Consider the following 27,500-nt stretch of genomic DNA (forward strand, 5'->3'; position numbering starts at 1 on the left):
AGAGTGTGAGAGTGAGAGAGTGAGAGAGTGAGAGAGTGAGAGAGTGAGAGAGTGAGAGAGTGAGAGAGTGAGAGAGTGAGAGAGTGAGAGAGTGAGAGAGTGAGAGAGTGAGAGAGTGAGAGAGTGAGAGAGTGAGAGAGTGAGAGAGTGAGAGAGTGAGAGAGTGAGAGAGTGAGAGAGTGAGAGAGTGAGAGAGTGAGAGAGTGAGAGAGTGAGAGAGTGAGAGAGTGAGAGAGTGAGAGAGAGAGAGAGCGAGAGACAGACAGACAGATAGATGGAGTCATCACTGTTTGGAGGACGGCACAACACAGCCACAAAGAGGTTGCAGTGGAGAGGAGGTCGCAGCTAAAGGTACTCCTGGGGGTTGGGAGGTGTAAATCAGTACAAGGGCAGTGAGAAATTGAGTTATTAATGTAAAGTGCAATGCCGCTGCCAGTGCGGGATTCAAGCCTATCAAATCGGAGGAGACAATAACTGGAGAGACACAAAAGAGTCAGAGGCGTCCTGACTCCTGTGGGAGAAAAACAAGTTCGACAAATACAGCACAACAAAGTATGAGTTAACATGAAAAATTGGACTGAAACACTAACACAGGGACAAAGATATAACAGAAGTACATGTCAAATTAGTATACACATAGATTCAGAGTATTTCACTATATGATGATTATCACTATGATTTCTCACATTGAGGAATATAGTTACATCAAACGATGCTAAGTTCTGCCCTTGAGTCCTTAGTCACAAGGTGATTTCAAATTGCAGCACATAAATCTGACCAATCTTGAAATTTCAATTGATAGAAGTAGAAGCTGAAAAAAGGATTGGAAGTACTTTGGGTTGGTGTTTTGTTTGAACTGGTGTGTCACTGGAACAGTTCAGGGGGGGTTATTTCCTCCAGTGTGGCAAGAATCCTCCTCAATAAAGGTGTTATGTGAAACATCCTCTTTGCAAGATCTTTGGATGTCCTGTATGCCCTTGAGATCTGGGTCTGAGAGAGAGAGAGAGAGAGAGAGAGAGAGAGAGAGAGAGATATATATATATATATATGTATATATATATATATATATATATATATATATATATATATATATATGTATATATATATATATATATGTATATATATGTATATATATATATTACATTCCAAATATGGCTTATGCAACAAATGGTTAAAAAAAAACTAAAAGAAAAACATTTTCCAAATCTGTTTCAAATGGCCATTCATATAAAACTAACGTACTCTCCACAAGTTCAAGCTGTTAATGGCATGGCAACACTGAGGGATGGGTTGAGATGGTGGGTGGAAGATGGCAATTGGGGAATGTGAAAAACTTTGTGTTCAATTCTATAATTGACAAACTTATTGTCAAGAATAACTACAGCGAAGTTGATGGCAAACAATCGCAAATCCCCACGCTTCTCACCGAAAACAAAGTTGAAAGATGGCAAAAGGTCCACCAGGAATGACAATATCAAATTTTGAGTGTAAAAACAAAAACCTATTTTAACCCCTGTGGCCCTAAGTCCCCACACCTTGGGGCATGAACTGAGGAGGGTGGGGGGGAGTCAAATCCCCAAAATCGTAACGTATTTCATACGCCCCCCAATGTTGATTGCATATACAAACTAGAAGGGCACTCGGTAGAGTGCATACCTCTGCCACAAGAACACATCGGGCCCATTACATTTTTGAAATGTCATGCTATACAGTAAAATATCATTTTTGGCCCTATCTCTTAATGGTGAAGAATCACATCAGAAAATAAATAATTCTCATATCCAGATCCGGATTCGGATCTTCACCAAAATCGAATCAATTCGTCGAGGTCACACACCCAACATATCCTGCAAGTTTTGTCCAAATCCATCTGTAACTTTTTGAGATATTGTGCTGTATATCATTTTTGGCCCTATCTCTCAATGGTGAAGAATCACTTCAATTTTATTAGTCGGATCCGGATCCGGATCTTCAACAAAATCTAACCAGTTCATCCTTGTCACACACCCAACCTGCACCCAACATTTCATCCGTATCCGTCCACAACTTTTTGTGATATTCCGCACACAAACAAACAAACAGACAGACAGAGAGCGGTGAAAACATAACCTCCTTCACCGTTGGTGGCGGAGGTAATTATCATTATAAAAATCTTTTAAAATGTTCCCGTTATTACATTTTTTGATGTTTGACCTTTTCACCCCTCCCCAGGAGGTGCGGCAAAAGTGACTGCTCTTGCACCTTGTGGCATGTGGAGATCATAACTGCCAAGTTTGGTGAATTTCTGCCTATACATTTAGGAGGAGACAGCATGATGGATAGACGGACAGACAGATGGAGGCGATTACAATATCCACCTGTTTTTTTTTTGGTGTATTTAATTCAGCGGCCAACAGGGCTTGAACTCAGGACCCTAGGATCCCAAGCCACCATCCTAACCATTAAGCCAACACCAGGCTCCTGATTAACAATGTAGTATACCCTGAAATCTTATGAATGATCAATCCTAAGAATAAATAAAACAACAATTGGAGGTAACACGAAATTGTTTGCATTGTGCATTTTTTGTGCTTTTCATTTCATGTGTCATAATGACCGCCCGTAGGGCGGGTACTCTGCTAGTATACAAGATTAAAGATTCTCCTTTGGTATGCTGATCCAACTTGTGGAAATCGAGTTCTTTTCCATCACAGAGTGAATGGGAAGGCAGTGTGAAGGGAGGGAATGGGAAGGAAGTGTGAAGGGAGTGAATGGGAAGGCCGTGTGAGGGGAGTGAATGGGAATGCAGTGTGAAGGGAGGGAATGGGAAGGAAGTGTGAGGGGAGGGAATGGGAAGGCAGTGTGAGGGGAGTGAATGGGACGGCAGTGTGAGGGGTGGGAATGGGAAGGAAGTGTGAGGGGAGGGGAATGCAGCGTGAGGGGAGGGGAAGGCAGTGTGAGAGGAGGGAAGGCAGTGTGAAGGGAAAGGAAGGCAGTGTGAAGTGAGGGAAAGGCAGTGTGAGGGGGAAGGGAAGGCAGCATGAGGGGGAAGGGAAGGCAGCATGAGGGGGAAGGGAAGGCAGCATGAGGGGGAAGGGGATGGGAAGGCAGTGTGAGGGGAGGGAACGGGAAGGCAGGGTGAGGGGAGAGAATGGGAAGGCAGTGTGAGGGGAGGGGATGGGAAGGCAGTGTGAGGGGAGTGAATGGGAAGGCAGTGTGAGGGGAGTGAATGGGAAGGCCGTGTGAGGGGAGGGAATGGGAAGGCAGTGTGAGGGGTGGGAATGGGAAGGCAGTGTGAGGGGAGGGGAATGCAGCGTGAGGGGTGGGAATGGGAAGGCAGTGTGAGGGGAGGGGAATGCAGCGTGAGGGGAGGGGAAGTCAGTGTGATGGGAAGGGAAGGCAGTGTGAGGGGAAGGGAAGGCAGTGTGAAGTGAGGGGAGGGAATGAGAAGGCAGTGTGAGGGGAGGGAATGAGAAGGCAGTGTGAGGGGAAGGGAAGTCAGCGTGAGGGAAAAGGAAAGCAGCATGAGGGGAGGGGCAGGCAGTGTAAGGGGAAGATAGGCAGCGAACGAAGGCATTATCGGGGTGATAAGATGCGCCTAAACAGCAATGTTATCTTGAGATGAATTGGGGGATTGATCCAAGCAGCAGTTCCGAGTGCTTAGAAAAAGGTTTCATTTGTCCACTTTACACATTCGTTGACACCCCTTCCTCTCCTCGATCTCAGTAGAGTGGTATGGTGGTGGAGGAGGGTAGCATGAGGGGAGGGAAGAGAAGGTAGTGTGAAGGGAGGGGAAGGCAGCATTGGGTGGGAGGGGGAGGCAGTGTGAGGGGAAGGAAGGGAAGGCAACATGAGGGGAAGAGAAGGCAGCATGAGGAGGAGGGGAAGGCAGCATGAGTGGATGGGAAGGCAGCGTGAGAAAGGGGAAGGCAGTGTGAGAAAGGGGAAGGCAGCTTGAGAAAGGGGAAGGCAGCGTGAGAAAGGGGTAGGCAGCGTGAGGGGAGGGGAAGGCAGCGTGAGGGGAGGGGAAGGCAGCGTGAGGGGAGGGGAAGGCAGCATGAGGGGAGGTGAAGGCAGCATGAGGGGAGGGGAAGGCAGCATGAGGGGAATGGAAGGTAGCATGAGGGGAGGATAGGCAGTGTATCAGAGCATTATCGGAGTGATAGAACGTGTTCAAATAGCAACATTTGCTTTTTAATTGCCATGTTCTAAATAAAACTGGGCAGGAGCATTTAAAAATTAAAACCCATGCTATATACCTGACAAAGGCCTACCTGCATACATTCCCCCACCCTCATACATGTTCCTCCAACCTTCTTGCATGCAGGCACACACCCCACAGACAGTCATTTGTACCACATCCGTGTGTGATGTCTTCGTACCTCTTAGTTTTCAGCAACTGCTGATTGTTAATGCATTGCAGCAACTCTTAGTATATTTATATTCATATCTTGTCATGAAAGCAGATTGCACAAAATGGTAAAAAGAAACTACGTACGTAATTGCCAGAAAAAAAGGATCCCTGTTGACTGTATCATCATGGATTGTGAAAGCAGGTTGCAGGGCACGGCGTTGCACTCAATGAAATCCCACTTTCTGCACATTCCTTAATCTTTTATTCACTAAATATAATCGTCCAAACAGAAGAAAAAAATTAAGCTAATTGCTTTGCTTAAATAAGTCCACTTAGTTATAAAAATTGCTAATTTCTTACATTTTTCAGATTTCACTCTAGATTTTGACATTTATTGAGTCCATTAGATCCGATTCTCAAAACTGATATAATATTTTGATTATATACTTGAAGTAGTCTGTGAGAGGAGATCGTGTTTCTAAATCAAGGCATGTAATTTGAATAGGCCGAACAAAATGGCGAATTACGACCCCAGCAAGTTGGCAAAGGGCTGACCAAGGATGAAGCCTTGCTAAAGGAAAATTAAACCAGGCCGTTAATTATGTATCTCCAGAAGGGATGTTTAAATTAACTCAAACACCCAATTTTCATTCATGCACTCCCTTGGAGTTCTCTTAGTATGCATGCAAAGTTTCAGGCCACAAGCTTTTGTAGTTTTGGAATTATGGAGGAGATACTGACTGATTGACACACACACTGATATTTATTAGTTTGTCGAGATATATTTCCAGGAGCAAGACTCATGGAAGAGCAAAGTATATCTGACAGTGGGACAATCATCAAGGGACTGAATGAACAGTAAAGGAGGAAAGGAACAGTAAAAAGAGGAACAGTAAAAAAAACATTCATTACCTCTGCCACCTAAGGTGGACGGAGCTTATGTTTTCACCCCGTCTGTCTGTCTACCTGCCTGCAGGCAGGACATGTGAAAAAGTTGCAGATGGATTTGGACGAAATTTGGTGGACAGGTTGGGTGTGTGGCAAGGCCGAATTGATTAGATTTTGGTGAAGTTACAAATCTGGATCCAGATACTAGAATTTCTTTTGCAATTCTTCTCCATTCAGATTGGGCCAAAAAACTATATATGCAGCACAATATCTCAAAAAATTATGGATAGATTTGGATGAAAGTTGGTGGACAGGTTGGGTATGTGACACAAACAAATTGATTTGATTGTAATGAAGATCCAGATCAGGATCTGGATCTTCGATCAGGATCTGGGTTCGATAATTTTTAATTGATTCTTCACCGATGAGAGATGGGGCCAAAACCGAGACCGAGCATGACATTTTAAAAAGTTGTGGATGGATTATGACAACACTTGGTGGATGAGTTAGGTGGGTGACAAGAACAGGCCAATACTATCTTGGTTCAGGTCCAGATGCAGATTTGGCTTATCAGTGGGATACAAAATGTAAACTGTTCAGCCTGGCAGAGGTATGCACACTACCGAGTGCCATTCTAGTTTCTTTAATGAGTTGCCTTTTGGAGAACTTCAACACAGGAGGCCATAAACCCCATCAAGCCTGTGCAATGGTTGCCAACTGATGGTTGTTTGTCCATGATCTATGGTTTGTTTTAATTCTGAGCTTCAAGCAAGAAACAGCACGTACCAAATTTAAGTCATTGGTATGACTCAGTTGGGGTTCAAACGTTCGAACCACTGACCTCCCAGACTCAGAGTGTTGTCTCTTCCTTGTATCCTTGCTCTTACATCAACTAAGACTTTGCATGCAAAAAAGTGTGAATTTGGTTGTTGTATACTAATGCAATCCATGTAAAAGTACATTTGTATTGTCGCGTCAAATGCTTCGGTTAACACAAACCATCTGTGCTGGGGGAATCTTACTCCATACTGTATTAAAGTTAATATAAACTGCCTCCTCAGTGCACCTTTTAAAATACAACTTACCAATAGACAAATAACTGTTACAAGGGGATTCGAACCAATGTGGTCATATCGCCTGTATCTCACTGGGCTGCGACAGCTCGCGACAAAATGTGAACGGGATTCTCCAAAATGTCTCGAAACGTTCGCGGTGGTTCTCAATTTCCTCGCGTGAGTCGCAGGACGTCGCTCTGGTGTCGCTTGAATTTTGAACATGTTCAAAAAATTTGTGCGCCAAATTTTTTCTCAAAATAGTCGCAGAGTCGTCGCGGTTGTCTCGAACCAGTCTCGAACCCTTCTCAATTTAGTTTCCGTGAGTCAGAAGGTGCGACAAATGTGAGACAACTTTGTGAGGGATTGGCGACCTATGAAACTAAATTGTGACTGATTGGAGAAAAAAAATGATAATCTGTCCTGGGACCCCTGAGAGTTATGTAATTGTATCGCAATTTGTTCTCAATGACGTGAGGCATACGCAAATGTGAGATATTCGTGAGACATACGCAAAAATAAATTCAGTGTGATTCCAAGTGAAAATTATCGCTATTTTATCGCAATTTTGTGTCTCCAACTAGTCGCGAGCTGTCGCAGCCCAGTGAGATCCAGCCTTATGGTCCATACTATTCTTAACATGATCTAAATTTGTACAAGATTCTCTCTAGGCCATCGATTGCTTGGAAAAATATATTCTACTAAATAAAGTATCTGCACCAAAGTAAGGTGCGAGTACTGTGTCAGCTTGATGGGGGCACAAGAGAAGTAAATTAAAGGAAGATTTTTAAAGAATATTCGCATGGACTGTTTTGATGAGTGGAAGATTGAAGGTAAAGGAGGCTGGAGGTAGCCATAACAGTAGAGTGGAGGTGGTAACCCATGAATATTATGATGATGAATATTGTTGAGGTGAGAATGAAGTGTTGGATTTAACCTTTCAAAAGCTCTTCTTGCATCCGACACTGAATATATTCCATTTCCAGCAGGATTTTCTGTACTTTCTGCTTGGATCGTTTAGTCTTGAAGTGAAAGTTCACTCGCCAAACTGTAACTGATAAAACAACAATGTGCAGTGTCAAACAATACCATATTAATAAACTTCTTTTTCACATTTTATTTGACAGAACAATCAAAAAACTATGTTGTTTACTAGCCATAAGGGCTGGCAGGATGGCCTAGAGCAGGGGTTTCTAAACCCAGGGTAATGACCCGAACTTGAAAAAACCCCTTCAAAGTCCTGGTTTTTTTCGGGGGGAGGGGAGGGGGGTTAATGTCGAAAGCATTTTCTCCAACAATTTTTATCATTGGTACCGGTACCATGTAGGTACATGTACCATTTAGGTCATGAGGCGAATGTGATGTCAAATATTGGGTCATGGACAAAAAAGTTTGGGAACCACAGGCCTAAAGCCTCGAGGTATGGATTTTTCTTCCAAGCGGTCTATCCTGGGTTTGAATCTTGGCCCAGCTTATAAACTGTCATCTTGGTGTTTCGCAGGCAGGGCAATTCATGAATGTGTGTACTGTCCCTTGGATGGACGTTAAACTAGGCGTTTTGTCTGCTGAAATTAGTTGGTGTATGTTAAAGATCCCATGGTGTCCTTTGGGAAGAGGAAACGAGCTATAGCCGACATGATGCCAAAATTCAAAATTTCGGCCCTAACCACTCCTGAGAAGGCAGTGGCAAACCACCCAGTATAAATTTTGCCAAGAAACCGCTTCAGCAGCACCGACATTCTGCTATGAGTATGGTGCATCAGAATCAGAACGAGTAATAAAGCACACAACCAAGTATATTTATTTGATTGTTTTTTTCATTTGGTTATTACATCAGAGAGATGAAACTACTTTTCCAGCTTTCCCTTGATTTTGGTGACCAATGACTTTTAACACACTCAAACATGACTCGCACAACACAGTGGTAGAACAAGAACCAGAGAGTTGATGTCAAAGCCACCCAATGCTCGCCTGTTTATACATTTATCGTTTTTAAAAGACTAGTCTAATAATATTTTTTATAAAGCATTACAGTGAAGTCTGATCCAAATAATTTTAAAGCAATATATGTATGTGTATATTGTAGCCTGGTGTTGGTGCAGTGGTTCGGGCAGCGGCTTGGGATCCAAAAGGTCCTGAGTTCAAGCCCCGTTGGGCCACTGAATTAATACACCAGGGGGTTGACTCAGCCTGTCATCCTTCCGAGGTCGGCGAAATTAGTACCAGTGTACTGGGCCGGTGTATACCCCGGTTAAAATAGGTGTACCATATCCCTGTGTCGTAAGAGGCGACCAGGGTTGCGTCAGGAAGGGAATCCGGCGTAAAACATGTGCCAAATCACTGTGCGGATCATACGGATGATTCGCTGTGGCGACCCCTAACGGGAGCAGCCGAAAGAAGAAGAAGAAGAAGAAGAAGAAGAAGAAGATGTATTTGTGTATTGTAATCAGTAAAAAATAGTGTGGTAGATAAAAACATGAGAAAGGAAATAACTTGCACCAAAAACTTTAACATTTTCACGCTGACGCTCACGCCAGGGGTATCGCTATAGCTCTCTGTTCTTCGAACAGGCGAGCCAATAAAGGGTGGGAAAACCAAGATCTCAAAAAGCTGTCAGACTTTTAGAAAGTACATATTATGATGTAAACAAAACTTGAAAGGGAAAGGGTAGGGGGAAAGGGAAAAAGAATAGTCCCAAGTGGGACAGATACTCGTTCTCCGATGGAGGGTGGTCGTAGTTGGGGTGCATTGGGTGATAAAGTTCATTTTCAGTTTAATATGATGGAAAATTAGGGGCCTGTAGGGGTTGAAAGGCCTAATAACATGATTGTATTCGCGCAGTGAAAGCTATGTAGGATGAGCAGGTTCTGAAGTCATGAAAAACGTTTCATTAGTTTGTATTCGGTTAAAGGACCCTTGAACCCCTTTAGACCAGAAAGGATCTGAGAGGTCTAAAGGGGTCTAAATAGTCTAAAGGTGAAAGGAGTCTCCAGGTATAAGGGGCCGATAATGTCTGTCGGGGTTTAAAGGGTCATTAGGGGTCTAAAGGTCTGTGGGGTCTAAAGGTCCAAAGTATATGTTCCAAAAGTAGTTAGGATCTAACAGGTCTAAACGGTATGTTCCCAAAGTAAATAGTTGGTGTCAAAAGGGGATTAAGAGATCCAAAGGATATAAGGGTATCAAAAGGGTGTAAAGCATTGAAAGTGTCGAAAGGGTCTGAATAGGTCCAAAGAGATGAAAGGGTCTACAGGTGTAAGGGGGTCTATAGGGGTATAAAGGGTCATAATGGGGTCTAGGGGTCCAAGGGTCTCAAGGGTATATTCCAAAAGTAGTTAGGAGCTAACAGATCTAAAGGATCTAATGGGTCTAACGGATGTAAATGTCTAAATGCGTCTAAAAGATCAAAAAGGGTAAAAGGGTCAAAGCATTATAATGGGTCAAGAGTGTCTAAAGGGGTCTACGAATTGTTAAAAGGGTCAAAGGGGTCTAAAGATCCAAAGGGTACATTGCAATAGTAGTTGGGGTCTAATGGGTCTATAGTCTGAACGTTTATTAAATGGGGGGGGGGCGTTGGGAGAAACTTTTGATTATTACTGGTGACCCTCAATTGTTATTGCAGAAGTCCCTCAGATCGAAGGTGTAACGGGATCTATTGGGTGTTAGGGGACGAATGGTTCTAATGGAATCTATAGGGTCATAAAAGGCTTAATAGTCTTCAGGGTATTTGGGGTCTTGACGGCCTCGAAGATCTCAGGGTCTTAAGAGTCTTTGGGGTCTACGGAGTCTAAAGGGTGTAAAAGTTTAAAGGGTATAAATAGTCTTAAAAGGTGCAAAGGTTATAAAAGGTTACAAATGGTCGAAAGCGGTCTAAAATGTGTACATGTCCAAAAGGTATGTTCTAATAGTCCATAATTAGTCCCATCCTGAAGGGGATGCGAGACTATTACAGTGTGTGTGTGTGTGTGTGTGTGTGTGTGTGTGTGTGTGTGTGTGTGTGTGTGTGTGTGTGTGTGTGTGTGTGTGTGTGTGTGTGTGTGTGTGTGTGTGTGTGTGTGTGTGTGTGTGTGTGTGTGTGTGTGTGTGTGTGTGTGTTATTGATTTGTATCCAACAATAGATTTGTATCAGTGTGTGCATTCACGAGTCTATATATTTTCGCTCTAAAAATAGTTTTCTCTACAACTGGTTGTCTAATCGATGCAAAACTTTAAACATAGACTCCCCATACAGAATATTTTAATGCTAACGCTGACATCATTGGTCACCTAGTATGGCGGCCATATTGGATTAAAGGAAAAAAGAATGGATATTACTTCCCCTTAAACTGCTCAAAGAAAAAAAACTTGGCATATTAGTTGGGGAGGAATTAGGGGTTCCCATGCACCCCCTCTGGGATTTAATGACACCGGGTTTTTTAAACTGCCAAGGGTGTCTATTAATAGATTTGACATGTTCCCAAGAAAAAAAAGTGGCTTGAAGGGTCCATTCGGTGGCCATCTTGGATTTCGTCACGAACGTCAGCGAAAATTTAAATGTCATAACTTTTTGACCACATGTCCTAGAAACATAAATGAATGAACTTTTTCAATTAATTGTGGGATTGTAAATCATTTAAGAACATTATTTTAGCGTTTAGATGCCATTTATTAGATCAAAATCGAGAAAAGCCTTCAAAATTGGACAAAATGTGATCATTTTTCAAGTATCGTCTTAATATGTCAAGTTTGTTAGCGAAGTTGATTCGCTTTAGAAGCTGGCCAACATTTTGCCTCTATTACATGATGTCAGTGGAGCAACATTGGGTCTCTGTGTTTTACAGGTGAATGGTAGAAGTGGATCTATGCCCTTACTAAGCTTTGTTTCACCATGGATCGTGGCCAAAAGCGAAAAAGGACCAAAGCATCTGGTGAACTCTCATGTACAACCAAAACTGAAAAATGCTTAATACATGTGGTGAGGGGTGTTAAACATGACAAATTTATGGCATTGCAAACTGTTGCAGACCCGACAGAGAGACTGGCAGTGTTGCACGAGATTCGTGATCTGAGATTGGCAGAATCACCCTCATCTGCACTCCGCATGGAAGAGGTATGCCGACAGATACCAGACTCATTAGATGGTTATGATTTGACCATTACAGGCTACCATAGGGGCTGCTATCAGTATTTCTCAAAGAATCTAGATCGTCTCAAAAGCCAAAATCGTTCCGAACCCGCCTTCTCTCATCGCCACTCTCCCCGGAAACCAGGAAATACGGCAACTGTGTTTGGCCCGGAGTGTATCTTCTGTGAAAAAGAGGGACCCATTCATGTGACCATTAAAAACACTCGTACCACACAACGTCCAACTAAATTCACAATGACTGAAGCATGGCAGAAGATTGAAGCTCTTGCTGAGGAAAAGGGCAATCAATCACTTTTTCGGAGGATAAAAGGTGTTGATCTCTTCGCAGCTCAAGCTCGGTTCCATTCCTACTGCTGAAAAGAGTTTGAGCGGGCGTCAACACGAGGGAACAGCAAGAACCCTCAAACAATTGCAGAACAAGCTAATCTGACTGCCGCTCACAATGCAGCCTTCAATGCAGTGGTTGATTTCATGGAGCAGCCCATCAGTTTCTCCGAGTTGTTGAAGTTCTGCCTCACTCCTGTCCCACACAGCCTCGGCACCCCAGATGGATTCCTCGCAAAGACGGACAAGGCTAAGATGGTCCACTACCTGATGCACGACGCCCCGGATAATGTCGATATCCCTGTTGACCGAGTCATGTATATCGATGATGGCAATGCTCTCATCCATATGATGAAAGACCTCCCTCCTACATTTGGTGATATATGTTTGAAGTTGCTGGATATGATCAGTTACAGGGTTAATGTTGTATTTTCAACAGACTCATATCATCCCCGCTCAATCAAGGCTCAAGAGAGGTTGCAACGTGGCACCAGCGACAAGTTGCTCTTGGCAGGTCCCAGAACTAGGAAACCACCGGACTTCAAGGTCTTCCTCCAGAATGATGAGAACAAGGCTCAGCTATTTGACATGATGCTGAAAATGTGGAGCAGTGAAGAGGCGGCTACGAAGCTGGCAGGACATTTCATTGTGCTCATTGTTGAAGGTGTGGCGCATCTTCTCACATCTGATACTGGTCAGTGTAAATTATCCGAGATCCACCCTCTTCGCTCCAATCAGGAGGAGAGCTACACGCGGATAGTCCTCTACCTCCAGCATGCAGCGAAGGAAGGATATCAGTCCACAATCGTCAGAAGCCCGGACAGTGATGTGTTTTTTATTTTGTTATACTACGCTCATCAAGTCAATATCACTATTTACCTCGACACTGGAAGCGGGAAGCACAGGCGACTGATCAATATCACAGAAAAAGCATGTTCGCTTGGACCTCAGTACACCAGCTCACTGATTGGTCTGTATTGCTATACAGGAGAAGACTGTAACAGTGCCTTCAAGGGCAAGGGTAAAATTGGGCCTCTAAAGAAACGTGAAAAGAACCCAAGATTCCAGAAAGTCTTTGCAGAACTGGGATCACGTTGGGAAGTAGAGCCAAGCTTACTCACTGATCTGGAAGCCTTTACCTGCATCATGTATGGACATACTCGGGTCACTGATGTTGATGAGGTCAGGGCTTTAATGATGAAGAAGATGGTGGGAGAGGATATGAACTTGAATGCCAAGTCCATGGTAGACCTGGCACGCCTCCCACCATACAAGAAATCTCTATACCCCCATATCAGAAGAGCGAATTATCGTGTGGCCCAATTGAAGCGGTCTCATATCCCAATCTTTGATGTTCCAGAAGCAACCAAGCATGGATGGCTCGAGGGAGATGATGGTCACCTCGAGCCTCTCTGGTCGGATGGACCGGTATTGCCACAAAGTCTTGTAGATGTTCTGGTCACAAGTGATGAAGAAGAAGATGACGAAGGAGAAGAGGAGGATGAAGAAAATGGAGTGAATGACTGATGATATGTTAACCTATCTTGATTGTGACAGTGATGATGATGATGACTAAAGTTTTAATTTTTATGGTTTAAAACGAATAGGTGGCAACAATTTGACGTATGTGATGTAAGACGATACTTTAAAAATGGTCCAATTTTGAAGGCTTTTCTCGATTTTGATCTAATAAATGGCATCTAAAAGCTAAAATAATGTTCTTAAATGATTTACAATCCCACAATTAATTGAAAAATTTCTTCCTTTATGTTTCCAGGACATGTGGTAAAAAAGTTATGACTTATTTAAATTTTCGCTGACGTTCGTGACGAAATCCAAGATGGCCACCGAATGGACCCTTCGAGCCACTTTTTTTTCTTGGGTTTAAAAAACCAAGAACACCCTTGGCAGTTTAAAAAACCCGGTGTCATTAAATCCCAGAGGGGGTGCATGGGAACCCCTAATTCCTCCCCAACTATATGTCATCAACTCCCCATGGGGTATATAGGGTGATAGCAATGACATCATCTGAGAAGTGGTATTCCAGCCATAATTGTTTGAATTGAATTTTTTTATCTGAAACAAGCTCAAATGAGCTAAGATCCTCGTCCTCTTAATGATGATGTCATAAAAACGAATATGACGTCATTGTGATGTATCAGGTTTGCGATAAATTATCTGTGCTAATGCCCGGCTTGATTCCCACAAACAAAATTCAAACAGCTTGCCTAGTTTCGGAGATAATGGTATAGGCGATTTCCATTAGCGGCGATATTATGTCAACTTTTTTTTCTAGGAAGAATTTCCAAAATCGGAGATTGTTATTGCCTGCGCGTGGGCTTTCTGCATATACATGGCAAGTTTCACGAAGATCCGATGAAAACTCTGGGTTGTGAAACAAAAAAAATGTCAAGTTATAGGAATGACGTCATAAAAATTGATATGACGTCATAGTGATGTATCATGTGTGCGGTAATTCATCTCTGCCACTGCCCTGTCCGATTCCCGCAAACAAAATTCAAAAAGCTTGCCTAATTTCGGAGATAATATTTTAGGCGATTTCCATTAGAGGAGATATTTTGACGTCATAACTTTTTTTCTCGGAGGAACTTTCAAAATGGGAGATGGTTACTGTCTGCGCGGGGTATTTTTACATATATATACACCAAGTTTCAGGAAGTTTCGATGAAAACTGTAGGCTGTGAAACAAAAAAGTCCACAAGAACAACAACGTGAGTAAGACTTGGAGATCCTCCACGAGGATCTAAAAATATGAAACTTCATATACCTCATCTATGACTGGATGTGAATAAAGAATTACATTTATGATGTTCATAACCCATGCCAATAAACTATGTGACATAATAGGGTGCATGGATGGCATGGGTATTTGGGCCATCATAGCAAAAGGCCATAATAGTCGCGTATTCAGTTAACGATGGTATTTTTGTTCAGAATGAATGTGAAAGGTGAGACTAATAAGTAAATAATAGATGTACTCATGGCCAAACTCACATTCAAACAGTACATATAATTAATGGAAATACAGGGGAAAACCAAGACTTCACCTCGACGAACGTTCACCGTCCACCCGTGTGTTTCACTTTTATATAAAGTACTAGCAGAGTACCGACCCCCCTGGGGTGGGTCGAGTTTGCGATTTATTGCTGAAAAGAGTATAGTCTGTGCTTTGAAAGAAGACTATAGATATTTGCGTGGTGTGTGCCTAAAAGGATGGAAAGGTCTAAAGGGTACCTTCCAGCGCCTGGTGTTGGCTGAACGGTAAGGCAGCTGGCTTAAGATCCTAGGGTCTTGAGTTCAAGCCCCTGTTGGGCCATTGAATTAACACCATATAGGGTTGACTCAGCCTGTCATCTTTCTGAGGTTGGAAAAATGAGTACCAGTGTACTGGTAATATAACAGGGGCATTGCATCACAGCCATGCCCCCAGCCAATGATGCTACTTTCAGCTTTGTGCTGCACACGAAGGAGGAGGATTTATGTTCCAATAGTAGTTAATGTCTAACGGGTCTAATCTCTCAAGAATCTAAAAAGGGTCCAAAAAGGTCCAAGTGGAGGAGGAGGAGATATGTTCCAATAGTAGTTAATGTCTCAGGGGTCTAATCTCTCAAGCATCTACAAAGGGTCCAAAAAGGTCCAAGTGGTCTAAAGCTCTGAATGGTTGAGGGTCTAAGCTGTCCAATCTTTCTGAAGGGTGTATGCTCTCCCCCTGGGGTAAATTTTCCCAAACCGTAATATTATATAGATATACAGCACATAGATATTAAGTAATTCGGTTGGAAATTGACAATTACTGTGACATTGACAAGTGACCTTATGACCTATTAACCTCAAAAACAATAGCCTTCCATCTAGTCACTAACTCTACCAGATGGTGAAGGTTTGTGAAGATCGGAGTAAAAATGTGACCAGCAGGTGATTGACATACAAACAAACAAACAGACAGAATAACAGACCCGGCCAACCAATATACTTGCGAATCTTCGATTTCGCAAGTAACAAACAGACATTGGTGAAACATAACCTCCATCTACCTTTGGTGGCAGAGGTAACTAGAACGGCACTTGGTAGAGAGAATACATCCACCAGGCTGAACAGTATACATTTTGTATCCCACTGACAGGCCCGATCTGGATCCGGATCTGAACCAAAACCTAATCAGCTTGTTCGTCACCGAACCAACTCATCCACCGAGTTTTGTCATAACTCGTCTTCAACTTTTTGAGATACCATGCTGCACTTTATATCGTTTTTGGCCCTGTCTCTCAATGGTACTGATCGTGTACAGCCTTATGGTTGCTGGTTGCATCATTGATTAGGGGCGCAGCTATGCCGCTGATTCAGTGCCCCTATTACCAGTACACTGGTGCTCATTTTGCCGACCTCGGAAGGATGATAGGCTGAGTCAACCCCCTGGTGTTAATTCAGCAGCCGACGGGGCTCAAACTCAGGACACCAGGATCCCAAGCCATCACCCTAACCACGAAGCCAACACCAGGCTGGTCTCTCGCTGGTGATTAATCACTAAAAATTATAGTATCCAGATGCAGATCTTCACCAAAATCGAATCAATTCTTCCTTGTCACACAACCAACCTGTCCACCAAGTTTTGTGCAAATCTGTCAATAACCTTTTGAGATAAAGAGCTATATATAGTTTTTGACTCCATCTCTCAATGGTGAAGAATCACTTGAAAAACAAAATAGTATCCAGATTTGAAGATAACTTCATCCTTGTCACACACCCAACCTTTCCACCAAATTTCATCTGAATTTGTCCAAAAACTTTTTGAGATATCCTGCTCACAGACAAACAAACAAACAGACAAAGAGACAGACAAGACAGATGTGAAAACATAATATCCGTCCACCTTCGTCGGCAGAGGAAAAAGGTGCAGAAATGGATCCCCTTAACTGCAGCCCTATCAGCTTATTTCCAATCATCAGCAAGGTCATGGAATCCATCATCGCAGTTGATATGAAATCCTTCCTTTTATCCAACAACCTCATCTCAGATCAAAATTTGGTTTCAGAACGGGTCACTCCACTTTGGATATTGTGCTTCTACTCACCCAACAATGGATGGAAGCCCTCATTGTCAGACATGAGATCAGGGCTGTCTCTCTGGACATAGCTCGTGCTTTTGATAAAGTCTGGCATCCTGCCTCACTCTCCAAAATGTCTGCCTATGACATCCAAGGCCAATCCAAACATGGCTTACTGACTTCCTCTACTCTCGTAGCCAACATGTGGCTCTCAACAGAATCCTTTCATCTCCTCTCCTTGGCAAGGAAGGAGTGCCCCAAGGCAGTGTTCTGGGCACAGTTCTATTCCTGACCTTCATCAGTGATCTCTCTGACTCTCTGGAGAATCCTCTTTATCTCTTTGCTGATGACTCCACCCTCTGCCATGACATCCCTCATCCTTCAGACATGCATCTGCAGCATCTTCCCTCTCTTCAGACCTTGACAAAATCACAAGCTAGTCAAACACTTGCAATATGCCTTTCAATCCTGACAAATCTCACACTCTCACTAACCCTCCTATCCACTTTCTTCACAATCCTCTTGAGGAAGTTCAGTCATTAAAACTTCTAGGTCTCACTATCAGCCATGATCTTTCTTTGGCAAACTGCATTTCAATGTTGGCCTCCAAAGCCAGCCACCATCTAGGCATCCTCTGTCAAACAAAGTCCTTCGTTGGCACTCATGAACTCCTGTCCAACTACAAGGCTTTCATCCACAGCTTTTATGGAGTACTGCTCTCCACTTTGGGTTGGCTGCCCTGCCTCATGCCTTGCTCAGATTGACACCCTGGAAACCAAGGCCTTCATGATTATTGGAATCTCCCATGATGAAGCTGAGTCTATGGGTCTATCACTTCACCATCACAGAAAAGTCGGTGGTCTCTCTGTCTTCCACCACCTTCTTTCTAGTCTTGCACCCTCTGCTCTTTCTGTGCTTTGTCCCCCCAAGTTTCTGCAGGGCTCACATCGTCCAGCACCAACCCCCTTTTCATGAAACTCCCAAAATCCAGAATCACTGGTCACTTACACTCATTTGTTCCTCTTTTTTTCCTACCTGTAGAAGCAACTTCCACATCCTCTTCAATATCATTCTTCCCTCTAAGTCTTTAAGACAGCTGTGCACCACCATGACAGATAATCCCCAATCCAAAACTATGATATTTTCTGCGCTCATTAGATCCACCCCTACTCCCCCACTCACCCAATCCCTCCTCCATCCAAATTTCTTGTTTTACCCCCTGAGAGTTGCCTTCTGTATCTATCTTGTCCACCCCCATGTATCCTCTACTGCCCCCAATTCCAACACATACCCATTGTTCATGCAAGTCTGCTTCTATCTTGGCCCTCAACTCTGCTTTTGGTACCCCCCCCCCTCCTCTCCATTGTTCCTTTTGTGATGTTGCGGCCTGATCTGTCCAGTGCACTCGTTCAAGTTCTCCCATGAGCCTCGATTATGTATACAAAATAGGAAGCCCTATAAATCGATGGAAGAAAATAGAGGTGGATATTGTAAATTGAAACTTTTGATACTGACCCATCAGGAAAAGCAGAGCCATCAACACAGTGAGGACGATGAGTGATTTTGCAAGCACAGAGAGGTCATCGCTGGTAATGTCCCCCAGGTGCACTTTCAGATTACCGACTCGTACCTGTAAAGAAAGGTGTGACATGGGAGAGAAGTTTAGCAGTACTTTGTGGAAACGCTCCACAAACCAAAAAGCAAATCAAAACAATTAACCATCAATGTGATCGATATCGTACGATCTCAGTTTGCAAATTAATGTTGTACACCTAATTTCACAAACAGATGGTACAATGACAAGTCTCACCCAAACAGGGAGTGAGGACTCATTCAAATTTCCAGGGATATTGACAAAGCAGTTGATACTGTTCTTTCCGTTCTCCTCCTTTTTTACTTCTGATCCCTCACAGGCAATTTGACCGGCATGGATAGAAATCTCCTCCAGACTCAGGTTCAGGCTACCATACTGAGCCTGAAAAACAAGCCGAACCCAATAACCAGATATAAATTGATTTCTCTCATTCATGAGTCACAATGTGGTCGACACTATTTGAATAAATACACGAAGATAATAGATTAATGTCATCAATGGATGAAGATTTTAACTCCATACGGTTAAATGTGAGTGACTCCATCACTCCACTTTCCTTGACAGATGTCGCCAAACTTGCGACAAAGTACGAGTCTCATTGATGGAGAGGAACTGACCGACTAACAATGCTTGTCACTGTAATCAAATATTGTGCCATAATTGTTCTACCAAGAGTAATATTATAATAGAACCATAAGAAATTGTTGCCAGTGCAATGAAAAATATCAAATATGATTTGAAAGCAGATGTGTTCTACAGTATGAGCTTGGACACAATTTTGATGACTTCTTCCAGACATAGACAGTAGTTGGACAACATGGGGTGGGGGAGGGCAATTAATTAATCACAAAATTGAAGTAACAACAGAACAGTGTAGCCTGAATGCATCGACACTCTGTCTCTTTGACAAGTGAAAAGTCTCTTTGGCAATCTTCCTCCTCTTCTTTTTTATGCAGTACAAGGATGTGGGGTGGCATCATTGGCTGAAGGTGTGGCTGTGCTGCTTACAGAACTGCTTCAACTCAGATATTTGTGGGCCTTCTGCAGGTTAGGGCAGGAATTTGGAATGTGTTCAGGGTGCCAGCGATAGCTCACCTACTTTTCACAAAGGGCACCGTGGGATCTTTAACGTCCATCAACTAATGCTGGCACATGGGACACCTAGTCGTCCATCCAAAGGATGGCACACACAATGATGAATCACCCGGTCTGTGAGACACCAGGATGACAATTTGTAGCTGGGCTGAAATTCAAACCCAAGCGAGATGGCTCAGAGGTGAGTGTGCATACAGCATGCAGTGGTGAGAAAAAGTTTGTGAACCCTTTAGAATTTTCTGTATTTCTGCATAAATTTGACCTAAAATGTGATGAGATCTTCATCTAAGTCCTAATTACAGATAAAAGGAGCCTGATTAAACAAAGAGCACACAAAAAAATCTACTTTTAATTTACTTATTGAGCAAAATGATCCAACATTCAATTTACTTGTCAGAAAAAGTATGTGAACCATTTCATTCAGTAACAGGTGGCACCCCCTCGAGCAGCAATAACTTCAACCAAACATTTCCCGTAACTCTTGATCAGTCCTGCACATCGGCTTGGAGGAATTTTGACCCATTCCACGTCACAGAACTGCTTCAACTCAGAGATATTTGTGGGCTTTCTTACATGAACTGCTCGCTTCAGGTTTTGCCACAACATTTCAGTTGTGTTAACGTCTGGACTTTGACTTGGCCATTCCAAAATGCAAAATCCCTTCCGCTTCAGCCATTCTGTTGTCGATGCATTTCTGTGTTTAGGATCATTATCTTGCTGCATGACCCACTTTCTGTTAAGCTTCAGCTCACGGACGGATGCCCTGACATTCTCTTGTAGAATCTGCGGGTACAATCCAGAATTCATGGTTCCGTCAATAATGGCAATATGTCCGGGTCCCAGGGCAGCAAAACAGGCCCAAACCATGATACTCCCACCACCATGCTTCACGGCTGGGATGAGGTTCTTATGTTGGAATGTAGTGTTTGGTTTTCACCAAACATTACGTTTCTCATTTAAGGCAAAAAAGTCCACTTTCGACTCATCTGTCCACACAACAGGTTCTTCAAATAGCTTTCTGGATCATCCAGGTGGTCTTTGGCAAACTTGAGATGGGTGGCAATGTTCTTCTGGAGAGCGGTGGTTTCCTCCTTGCTATCCTCCCAGGCACTCCATTCTTGTTCAGTGTTTTCCTGATGGTGGACTCATGAACACTGACATTAGCCAATACAAGAGAGGCCTGCAGATCCTTAGACGTTACCCTGGGGTTCTTTGTGACCTCCTGGATTCGTGTACACCTTTCTCTTGGAATGATTTTTAGCAGCGTCTCACGTAGCGAACGCTGCTCATGGAGAGCTCGGCATTGTTCTTCTTCTTCTTTTTCTCGTGAAGACAAAACCTTAATCTCTCGGACCCGGCTCTTGTATATACAAGATCCGGATCTCCTTAAATACTGAGCACATGTACACATCCTCACATAGATGGTGCCTTTTGAGAGTGTCTATCATGAACTTTTACATATATTCGGACATTTGCTTTAAAGTTTCGAAAAGTTCATGTTACTATTTCAAGATTATTCCATTTATCGTATTGCAATTTCGTAAATACATTATTTATTTCGTAAATACACGATATATCGTAAATACGTAAATACATTATGACGCGTTTCGATATTGGCTTAATCAAGGCACGTGACGAAATATGGGAAGTTGTTGTTGTTGTTGTTTTTTTTGTTTTTTTTTTAATCTAAAAAATATTTTTAGCCGACAAAACCTTTAGGACGCTGCTCGTGGACACATTTGTCCTTGTTTTTGTACAACCACTCCTGGAAGGGGTAACAATGGTGTTGAATTTTCTCCATTTGTACACTATTTGCCTGACAGTGCATTGGTGGAGCCCAACATCTTTAGAAATGGTTTTGTGACCCTTTCCAGACCGATGAGCATCGACAACTCTTTTTCTGAGGTCCTCAGAAATATATTCTGAGGCAACACCCCCTCGGTAAACTCCCTATGTAGACCCCTCAGAAAGAGATTTTGTTCATGCTGTGAACAAAATTTGGTACATCATGGGTGATGAAGGTTGTGGTCAAGTTTCATCAGAATTGTTTGTGTCGTTTCTGAGAAGAAAGCAAATACTTATTTGGGATGGGCAATCCCCCCTTGGTAAACTCCCTATGTAGACCCCTCAGACAGAGATTTTGTTAATGCCATGAACAAAATTAGGTACATCATGGGCGATGAAGGTTGTGGTCAAGTTTCATCAGAATTGTTTGTGTCGTTTCTGAGAAGAAAGCAAATACTTCTTTTGGGGGGGGGGCAACCCACACCCCCCGGTAAACTCCCTCAGTAGATCCCCTCAGACAGAGATTTTGTTAATGCCATGAACAAACTTTGGTAAATACACGGTGATGAACGTTGTGGTAAAGTTTCATCAAAATCGTATGTGTAGTTTCAGAGAAGTTGCAAGTATATGTGGATGGATGGACAGACAGACAGACAGAGAGAGATGGGCCATCCCATAAGCTCCCTGGAACTACATTCCAGGTGAGGTAAAAATAGGACCACTGGACCTGTAACTTATCTGGGACTTGGCCTAATGTTGTAACCCAAATTTGGTATCATTCTGACTGGTGGATCAGGAGAAGAAGGTTTTGGAAGGAATTTGTGGGAGCGTCATTTTGACACACTTCTGGTCATGTCACCGGAACGAGCATTGCAATTCCTGTTCCCAGTCAGGAGAGGAACGTTGCTGCAAATTTCAGCTGGATCAGCCCTGAAATTTGGCTGGAAAAGTCGAAAAAAAGAGACAGATGGACAGACAGAGGGTGCGTGATGACAATACCTTATTTGGAATGTAAATTCCAGATAAGCTAAAATCGAAGTTGAAGGAGGTATACGGGGTGGAGGGGTTGCCCCCCAAAATTGGTATTTGCTTTTTCTCAGAAACTACACAGGCAATTCTGATGAAACTTGAGTGCAACCTTCATCGCCCATGATGTACCGAAGTTTGTTCACAACATTAAAAAATCGGGGTCTGAGGGGGTTTATGGGGGGGGGGTTGACCCCCAAAAGAGATATTTGCTTTCTTCTCAGAAATGACACACAATTCCGATGAAACTTGACCACAACCTTCATCACCCATGGTGTACCCAATTCGTTCAAAACATTAGAAAAATCAGGCTCCGTAAGGGTGTTAGGAGGGTTGTCCCACAAAATATGTATTTGCTTTCTTCTCCGAAACTACACAAACATTTTCGATGTAACTTTACCACAACTTTCATCACCCATTGTATACCAAAGTTTGTTCACACCATTAAAAAATTCGAGGTCTAAAGGGGTTCACCGGGGTGTTGCCCCCCAAAAGAGGTATTTGCTTTTTCTCAGAAACTACACATACAATTCTAATGAAACTTGATTATAACCTTCATCACGCGTGATGTACAAAGATTGTTCATGGCATTGACAAAAAAAAACCCATAGGTATTTACTTTCTTCTCCGTTATATATTTTGTGGGTCATCCATGGTCATCCATGGTTTCCTGGTCATCTCATCCAACCACTACCAGGTGAGCACCCTGGGGTATTGCGTCTATGTTTATTGTCAATTGCAGATACTCTACACACATAAGGAGAACATGCCTTGTGTTAGCTTAATGATTAGGGTGGTGGGCTTGGAATCCTAGGGTCCTGAGTTCAAATCCTGCTTAGCTGTTGGGGTTGGCTCAGCCTGTCATCTTTCTGAGGTTAGCAAAATGAATACCAATGAGTACCAGCTTGCTGGGGTAATAAGCCATTTGATTATCCTGTGTTGGAGTGGTGATCTGTCCAGGATTGTGCCCAATAGCCTCGGAGACTGCTTCAGCAACACGAATATTCTATACAGAGTATGGTCCCAATGGCTTTGGATTTGCATTGGTTAAGGAGAAAAGCGTTGGTTCAGGATAACTTTGCATGGAAGTAAATAGATTAAAATTTTGCTTCAGACATTACACTTTCATCAAGATTTATCTGAATCCTCTTACATTACTTTCTCCCTTAACACTTCCAATTCATTTTCCCATCTGTTTCAGGTTTTATAAAACAATCATTCTACAGTGCCCAAAACTCACCTCTATTGAAAGCTGCACCATGCCCTTTCGTCCCTTGTGGAACACAGACATTGAGAGCAACTTAAATATGGGATCTCTGAAGTAACGGAAACTTATAGCCACTATATGACCATCGAAGAACAACAAAATCTTGGAGGTTTGAAGAGCTTCCGGGCTCAGTGCAGGAGAATGGCACAGCACTGTCATGTCACTCACTATCAGGCACTCCTAGAAAGCAAAGCATGGGGACAATATGTGGTGATCTTTCTGCACATTTGCACAATGGACTTTGTATGTCCAAAACAGAGTTAGCCTAAAACGTGGTTACCTTTCCACAGTTGTACGTTTTGTTTCCAATGATCTTCATGCAGATCTGCTGTACCAGAGCAAACCCCTCTCCGTGGATTGTTATATTTTGGCCTCCGCTGTAAAAAATAAAGATGTTTGTTCAATTTTAATAGTTATTAATTTCACACTCTTGCTCTTCTAGTCACTTTATCAGCTGTTCTTTCTAAATATATGTTCAGAGCTCACGGACTGTACCTGCGGAACGAGGCAGTAGGATGTATCCAATCGATCCATGGGTTTTTCTTGTAAGTGAATATAGATGAACGACTGGAGATCCCACAGCCAGTGTTCCCATCAAATTCCAGACAGAGAACGACTTCACGTGTTGAATAACTCTTGGGTATCTTGCAGAGAACTGTCGTGTTGTTCCGGCTGAGGAGTATTTGCATGAAAGTCACAAATAATCCCATAAAGTAAGTAGGTTTGTCTCATTTAAATAGCTGTGTTTTTCATTACTTTTCCATATTACAATGATCTCTAATCCCAACCTACCTCAAAATTGTGCAGGAGTTATTCTGCTCGGTTCGCACGTTAAGGCTGGACCCAGCATCCAGGTATTCTCCGGTAATGGTGATCACTGTTCCACCTGCCTTTATACCTATTTTAGGATTCAGGTCTGTCACCTTAGGATTCTGCAAACAAACTGCGTTGTCATCTCCTCAATATCAACCCTCATTGTACAGTACTTCCAGTTCTAAAGTTCATGGACATGACTGTGCTGAGGCTAAGATGACAAGATGAACCACTTACCACATAATGAAATGGAACAACCACTTCCTTGCCAGCAATACCAACTTCCAGATTTGTTGATATTGCATTTGCGATCCTTCCACTGACACACACAATCCTGAAAGAGAAACACTACAGTAATCTTCAACTTCCATCTTAATTCCCTGAAGTTGTTCTATTTGCTCTTCAGTAATCTTCAACTTCTCCTTTATCCTTATGATGTCCCATTTGCTCCTCTAATGAGAGAATCCAGAGAACACCTTACCCTGTACAGTCTTGAGAAAAAGTACTTGGGAAGCCCCTTTTCAACTCTTGCTTTGCGTTTCCCAGCATGATCTATATTAGCATTGTTTGAGAATTTTTAATAACAGTTGCAATGGCAACGATACGAAGCTGATGGGTCAAACCCCACCTGCTATTAATTCACTCCAGAGCTGAATATTCGACCAACTCTTCTCAGAGAAACTGACGATTTTGGAACGAACTTTGAGAAAAAGATGTACTAATCAAACAGATCTTTTGGACAAAGTTAGCTCTGTCATTGCATGGCTCGGTGCCACCATTTTTGCCTGAATCTCACAGTTAATCTGCCCTCAGAACGCATGGCAAATTTGATTGGTCGAGACAACATAAAATTTGGTTCAGGTACAAAACTGAATGTTTTTGGAAGTGCGAACAAGGCGATTTATGTTCTACGGTGTTAAAATATATAACTCAATTGAAATAAAATAAAAGTTTTAAAGGCTGGAGAAAAAAAAAACCCCATTGATTTGGAAGTTTATGACTGCTGATGCTCCCTCTTCTTCACCACCTTATTTAACACATTACATAGGTTATTTGTGCCTATTGTTTGTGTTCTTTAAGGCTTCCTCAAACAATAAGTTTCCTGTTTGGAATGTTTTTCAATTTGGTTCCACTGTCAGACAGGCAGACAGAGTAAAAATATTATCTCACTCCTCCATGCCCATGGGCATTCCGGGCAAGACTCCGTATAATTTGCCAGATTCAGAACAAAAGTACTGCTAAACTAAAGGTTTGTGTTCCGTTTCATGTTCCAATTTGTGCTTTATAGTGTTCAAAATATATAATTCAATTGAAATTAAGTACATAGTTCCTCGATCATTGACTGACGTCTGTCAGAAAGGCACTGTGAACGAATTGTTTAACCACGTTTTGCGTTGCACGCCCACGTATAATGACTGTAAAAAATATTTTTGACTTGTACAAGCTTTGTTTTAGGTTCTTTCTCAGGAGAATGACCCATGGAAAATATTATATATATATGTATGTATATACACACACACTAGCGGGGTATGCTTTCACATTGTGTGAGCATATGAACCATGCCTCGTCATTGTCTCAGCTCACTCACCTGCATTTAGTTTTTTTACATATATATTTTTCATTTATTTATATTTTCATTGACGGATGTTGGCTGACAATTCTGTGATTTTTCCCGGTGTACCGGCTTCAATGTCCATCGGCACGCAAAATTTCAGCTATCTACGTCACCCAGAAGGTCCCGATCTTTAATATCAGTCAGTAGTTAGAAAGAGCTTTGTATATTACTAACAGGGTATGCTTACACATTGTGTAAGTTGTGTTAGGATGTAAGCATACAAAACGTGCTTCCCCATTGCCTTGGGTCGCTCACCTGCATTTCATTTTTTCATATATTTATTGGCTGCTCGCTCCGCTCTAGAGCACCCTTATTCTGGACATTTCCATCTGTCTGTCTGTCCGTGAAACTTTGGTCAAGCCTAGGGGCTAAACCACTCAACCGATTCCAATGAATTTTGGTAGGTAGGACCAATATTTCTGGGAATCGTGTGCTTTCGAATATGGGACCCCAGGCCCTAGCAACGGCATAGCAACGGCCCTTTAAAGTGGTCAAAAAATCGAAAAAAAAAATAATAATAAATAGAAAAATCGAAGCTTAGAGTTCTGTGCACAATCTATCTAGCTCCATTTATGCCAATTTGCAGCCCTAACAGAAAATATTTGTAGGAGGAGATAGGTTTTGGGCGAGTACATGTCGAACATTTCAGAAACGGTTAATTGTGAATATCTCTAAGAGAAAGAGTCTGATTTTGATGAAACTTGGGTGAAATGTGTACAATGTGGCGAGCATGTACACAAAAATGAAAGGTTGCTATGCACACCTCCGTTGCTTCGCAACAGCTAAAATACTTTATCGTACATCGTACACTTATTGTGGACTGTACAAAAAAAATCAATACCTCCAAAACTGGACCTCCGAGGGACCTGTTTTTTGTGGCCAAGTCTTACAGCATCATATAAAAAATAAAATCTTTAGCAAATAGATAAATGGAATTACCAGGGCTGCCATTTGTTAGTCTCTTTGGAAACATACCTGAAATTTCACAAGGCGGGTTTCTGGGCGCAAACTAAGAGGGCTGTGATAATCATATTTATTGTGCTTATATTAATCTTGATGTCATTACCTACATTTCATATGCTGCATCTCCAGATCTATCTCTTTTAGTTTCTCCGTTAATCACTGATGAGCTAGCTACTCCAATCTCCGATACATGCATACTCTAACTTTCGCTAATTTGTACTCTGATCATCGCGCCGTGGCCATTCGATTGTCAAAGAATGAAATTGAATGATAGCATGTACATGAATATCGGCTAGTCGCGTCGGCCAGCTTTCCATCTCGAGTGAGCAGCCATGTTGCCTACCGGCTTGTTTTCATTTTTTTTTCATATGTTTATATTTTCATTTACGGATGCTTTCCAATGGTTCTGTGATTTTTCCTGGTGTATCAGCTTTAATGTCCATCGGCACACAGAATTACCATGCTTCCCCATTGTCTCAGGTCACTCAACTGCTTTTATTTCTTTCTTTTTTTCATTTATACATATCTTTATTTATGGATGTTGTTCCACGATTCTGA

At 42.4% G+C, this 27,500-nt stretch overlaps 2 protein-coding genes across 2 annotated transcripts in view; one reads left to right on the plus strand and one right to left on the minus strand.

Moving 5' to 3' along the window:
- Positions 1–852: 852 nt before the first annotated feature.
- LOC147008755 (plexin-D1-like) overlaps positions 853–27,500 on the minus strand; it is a 237,618-nt gene continuing 210,970 nt past the window's right edge. Inside the window, exons 15-23 of the mRNA XM_085864192.1 lie at positions 24,602–24,698; positions 24,344–24,483; positions 24,047–24,223; positions 23,832–23,928; positions 23,525–23,731; positions 18,595–18,759; positions 18,300–18,414; positions 7,211–7,327; positions 853–990 (exon numbers count right to left, since the gene is read on the minus strand). Of these exons, the coding sequence (XP_085720318.1) occupies positions 878–990; positions 7,211–7,327; positions 18,300–18,414; positions 18,595–18,759; positions 23,525–23,731; positions 23,832–23,928; positions 24,047–24,223; positions 24,344–24,483; positions 24,602–24,698 (1,228 nt within the window). The 3' untranslated portion in view covers positions 853–877. The remainder of the gene's footprint in view (positions 991–7,210; positions 7,328–18,299; positions 18,415–18,594; positions 18,760–23,524; positions 23,732–23,831; positions 23,929–24,046; positions 24,224–24,343; positions 24,484–24,601; positions 24,699–27,500) is intronic.
- On the plus strand, positions 10,929–13,407 carry LOC147008756 (uncharacterized). Its single transcript, XM_085863797.1, has one exon. It carries the CDS (start codon positions 11,867–11,869, stop codon positions 13,244–13,246), a length of 1,380 nt encoding a protein of 459 aa, XP_085719923.1. The 5' UTR covers positions 10,929–11,866; the 3' UTR covers positions 13,247–13,407.

This window comes from Eptatretus burgeri, chromosome 18, assembly GCF_056783735.1.
Source record: "Eptatretus burgeri isolate ZD-2024b chromosome 18, Ebu_testis_v1, whole genome shotgun sequence".
Taxonomy (NCBI): Eukaryota; Metazoa; Chordata; class Myxini; order Myxiniformes; family Myxinidae; genus Eptatretus; species Eptatretus burgeri.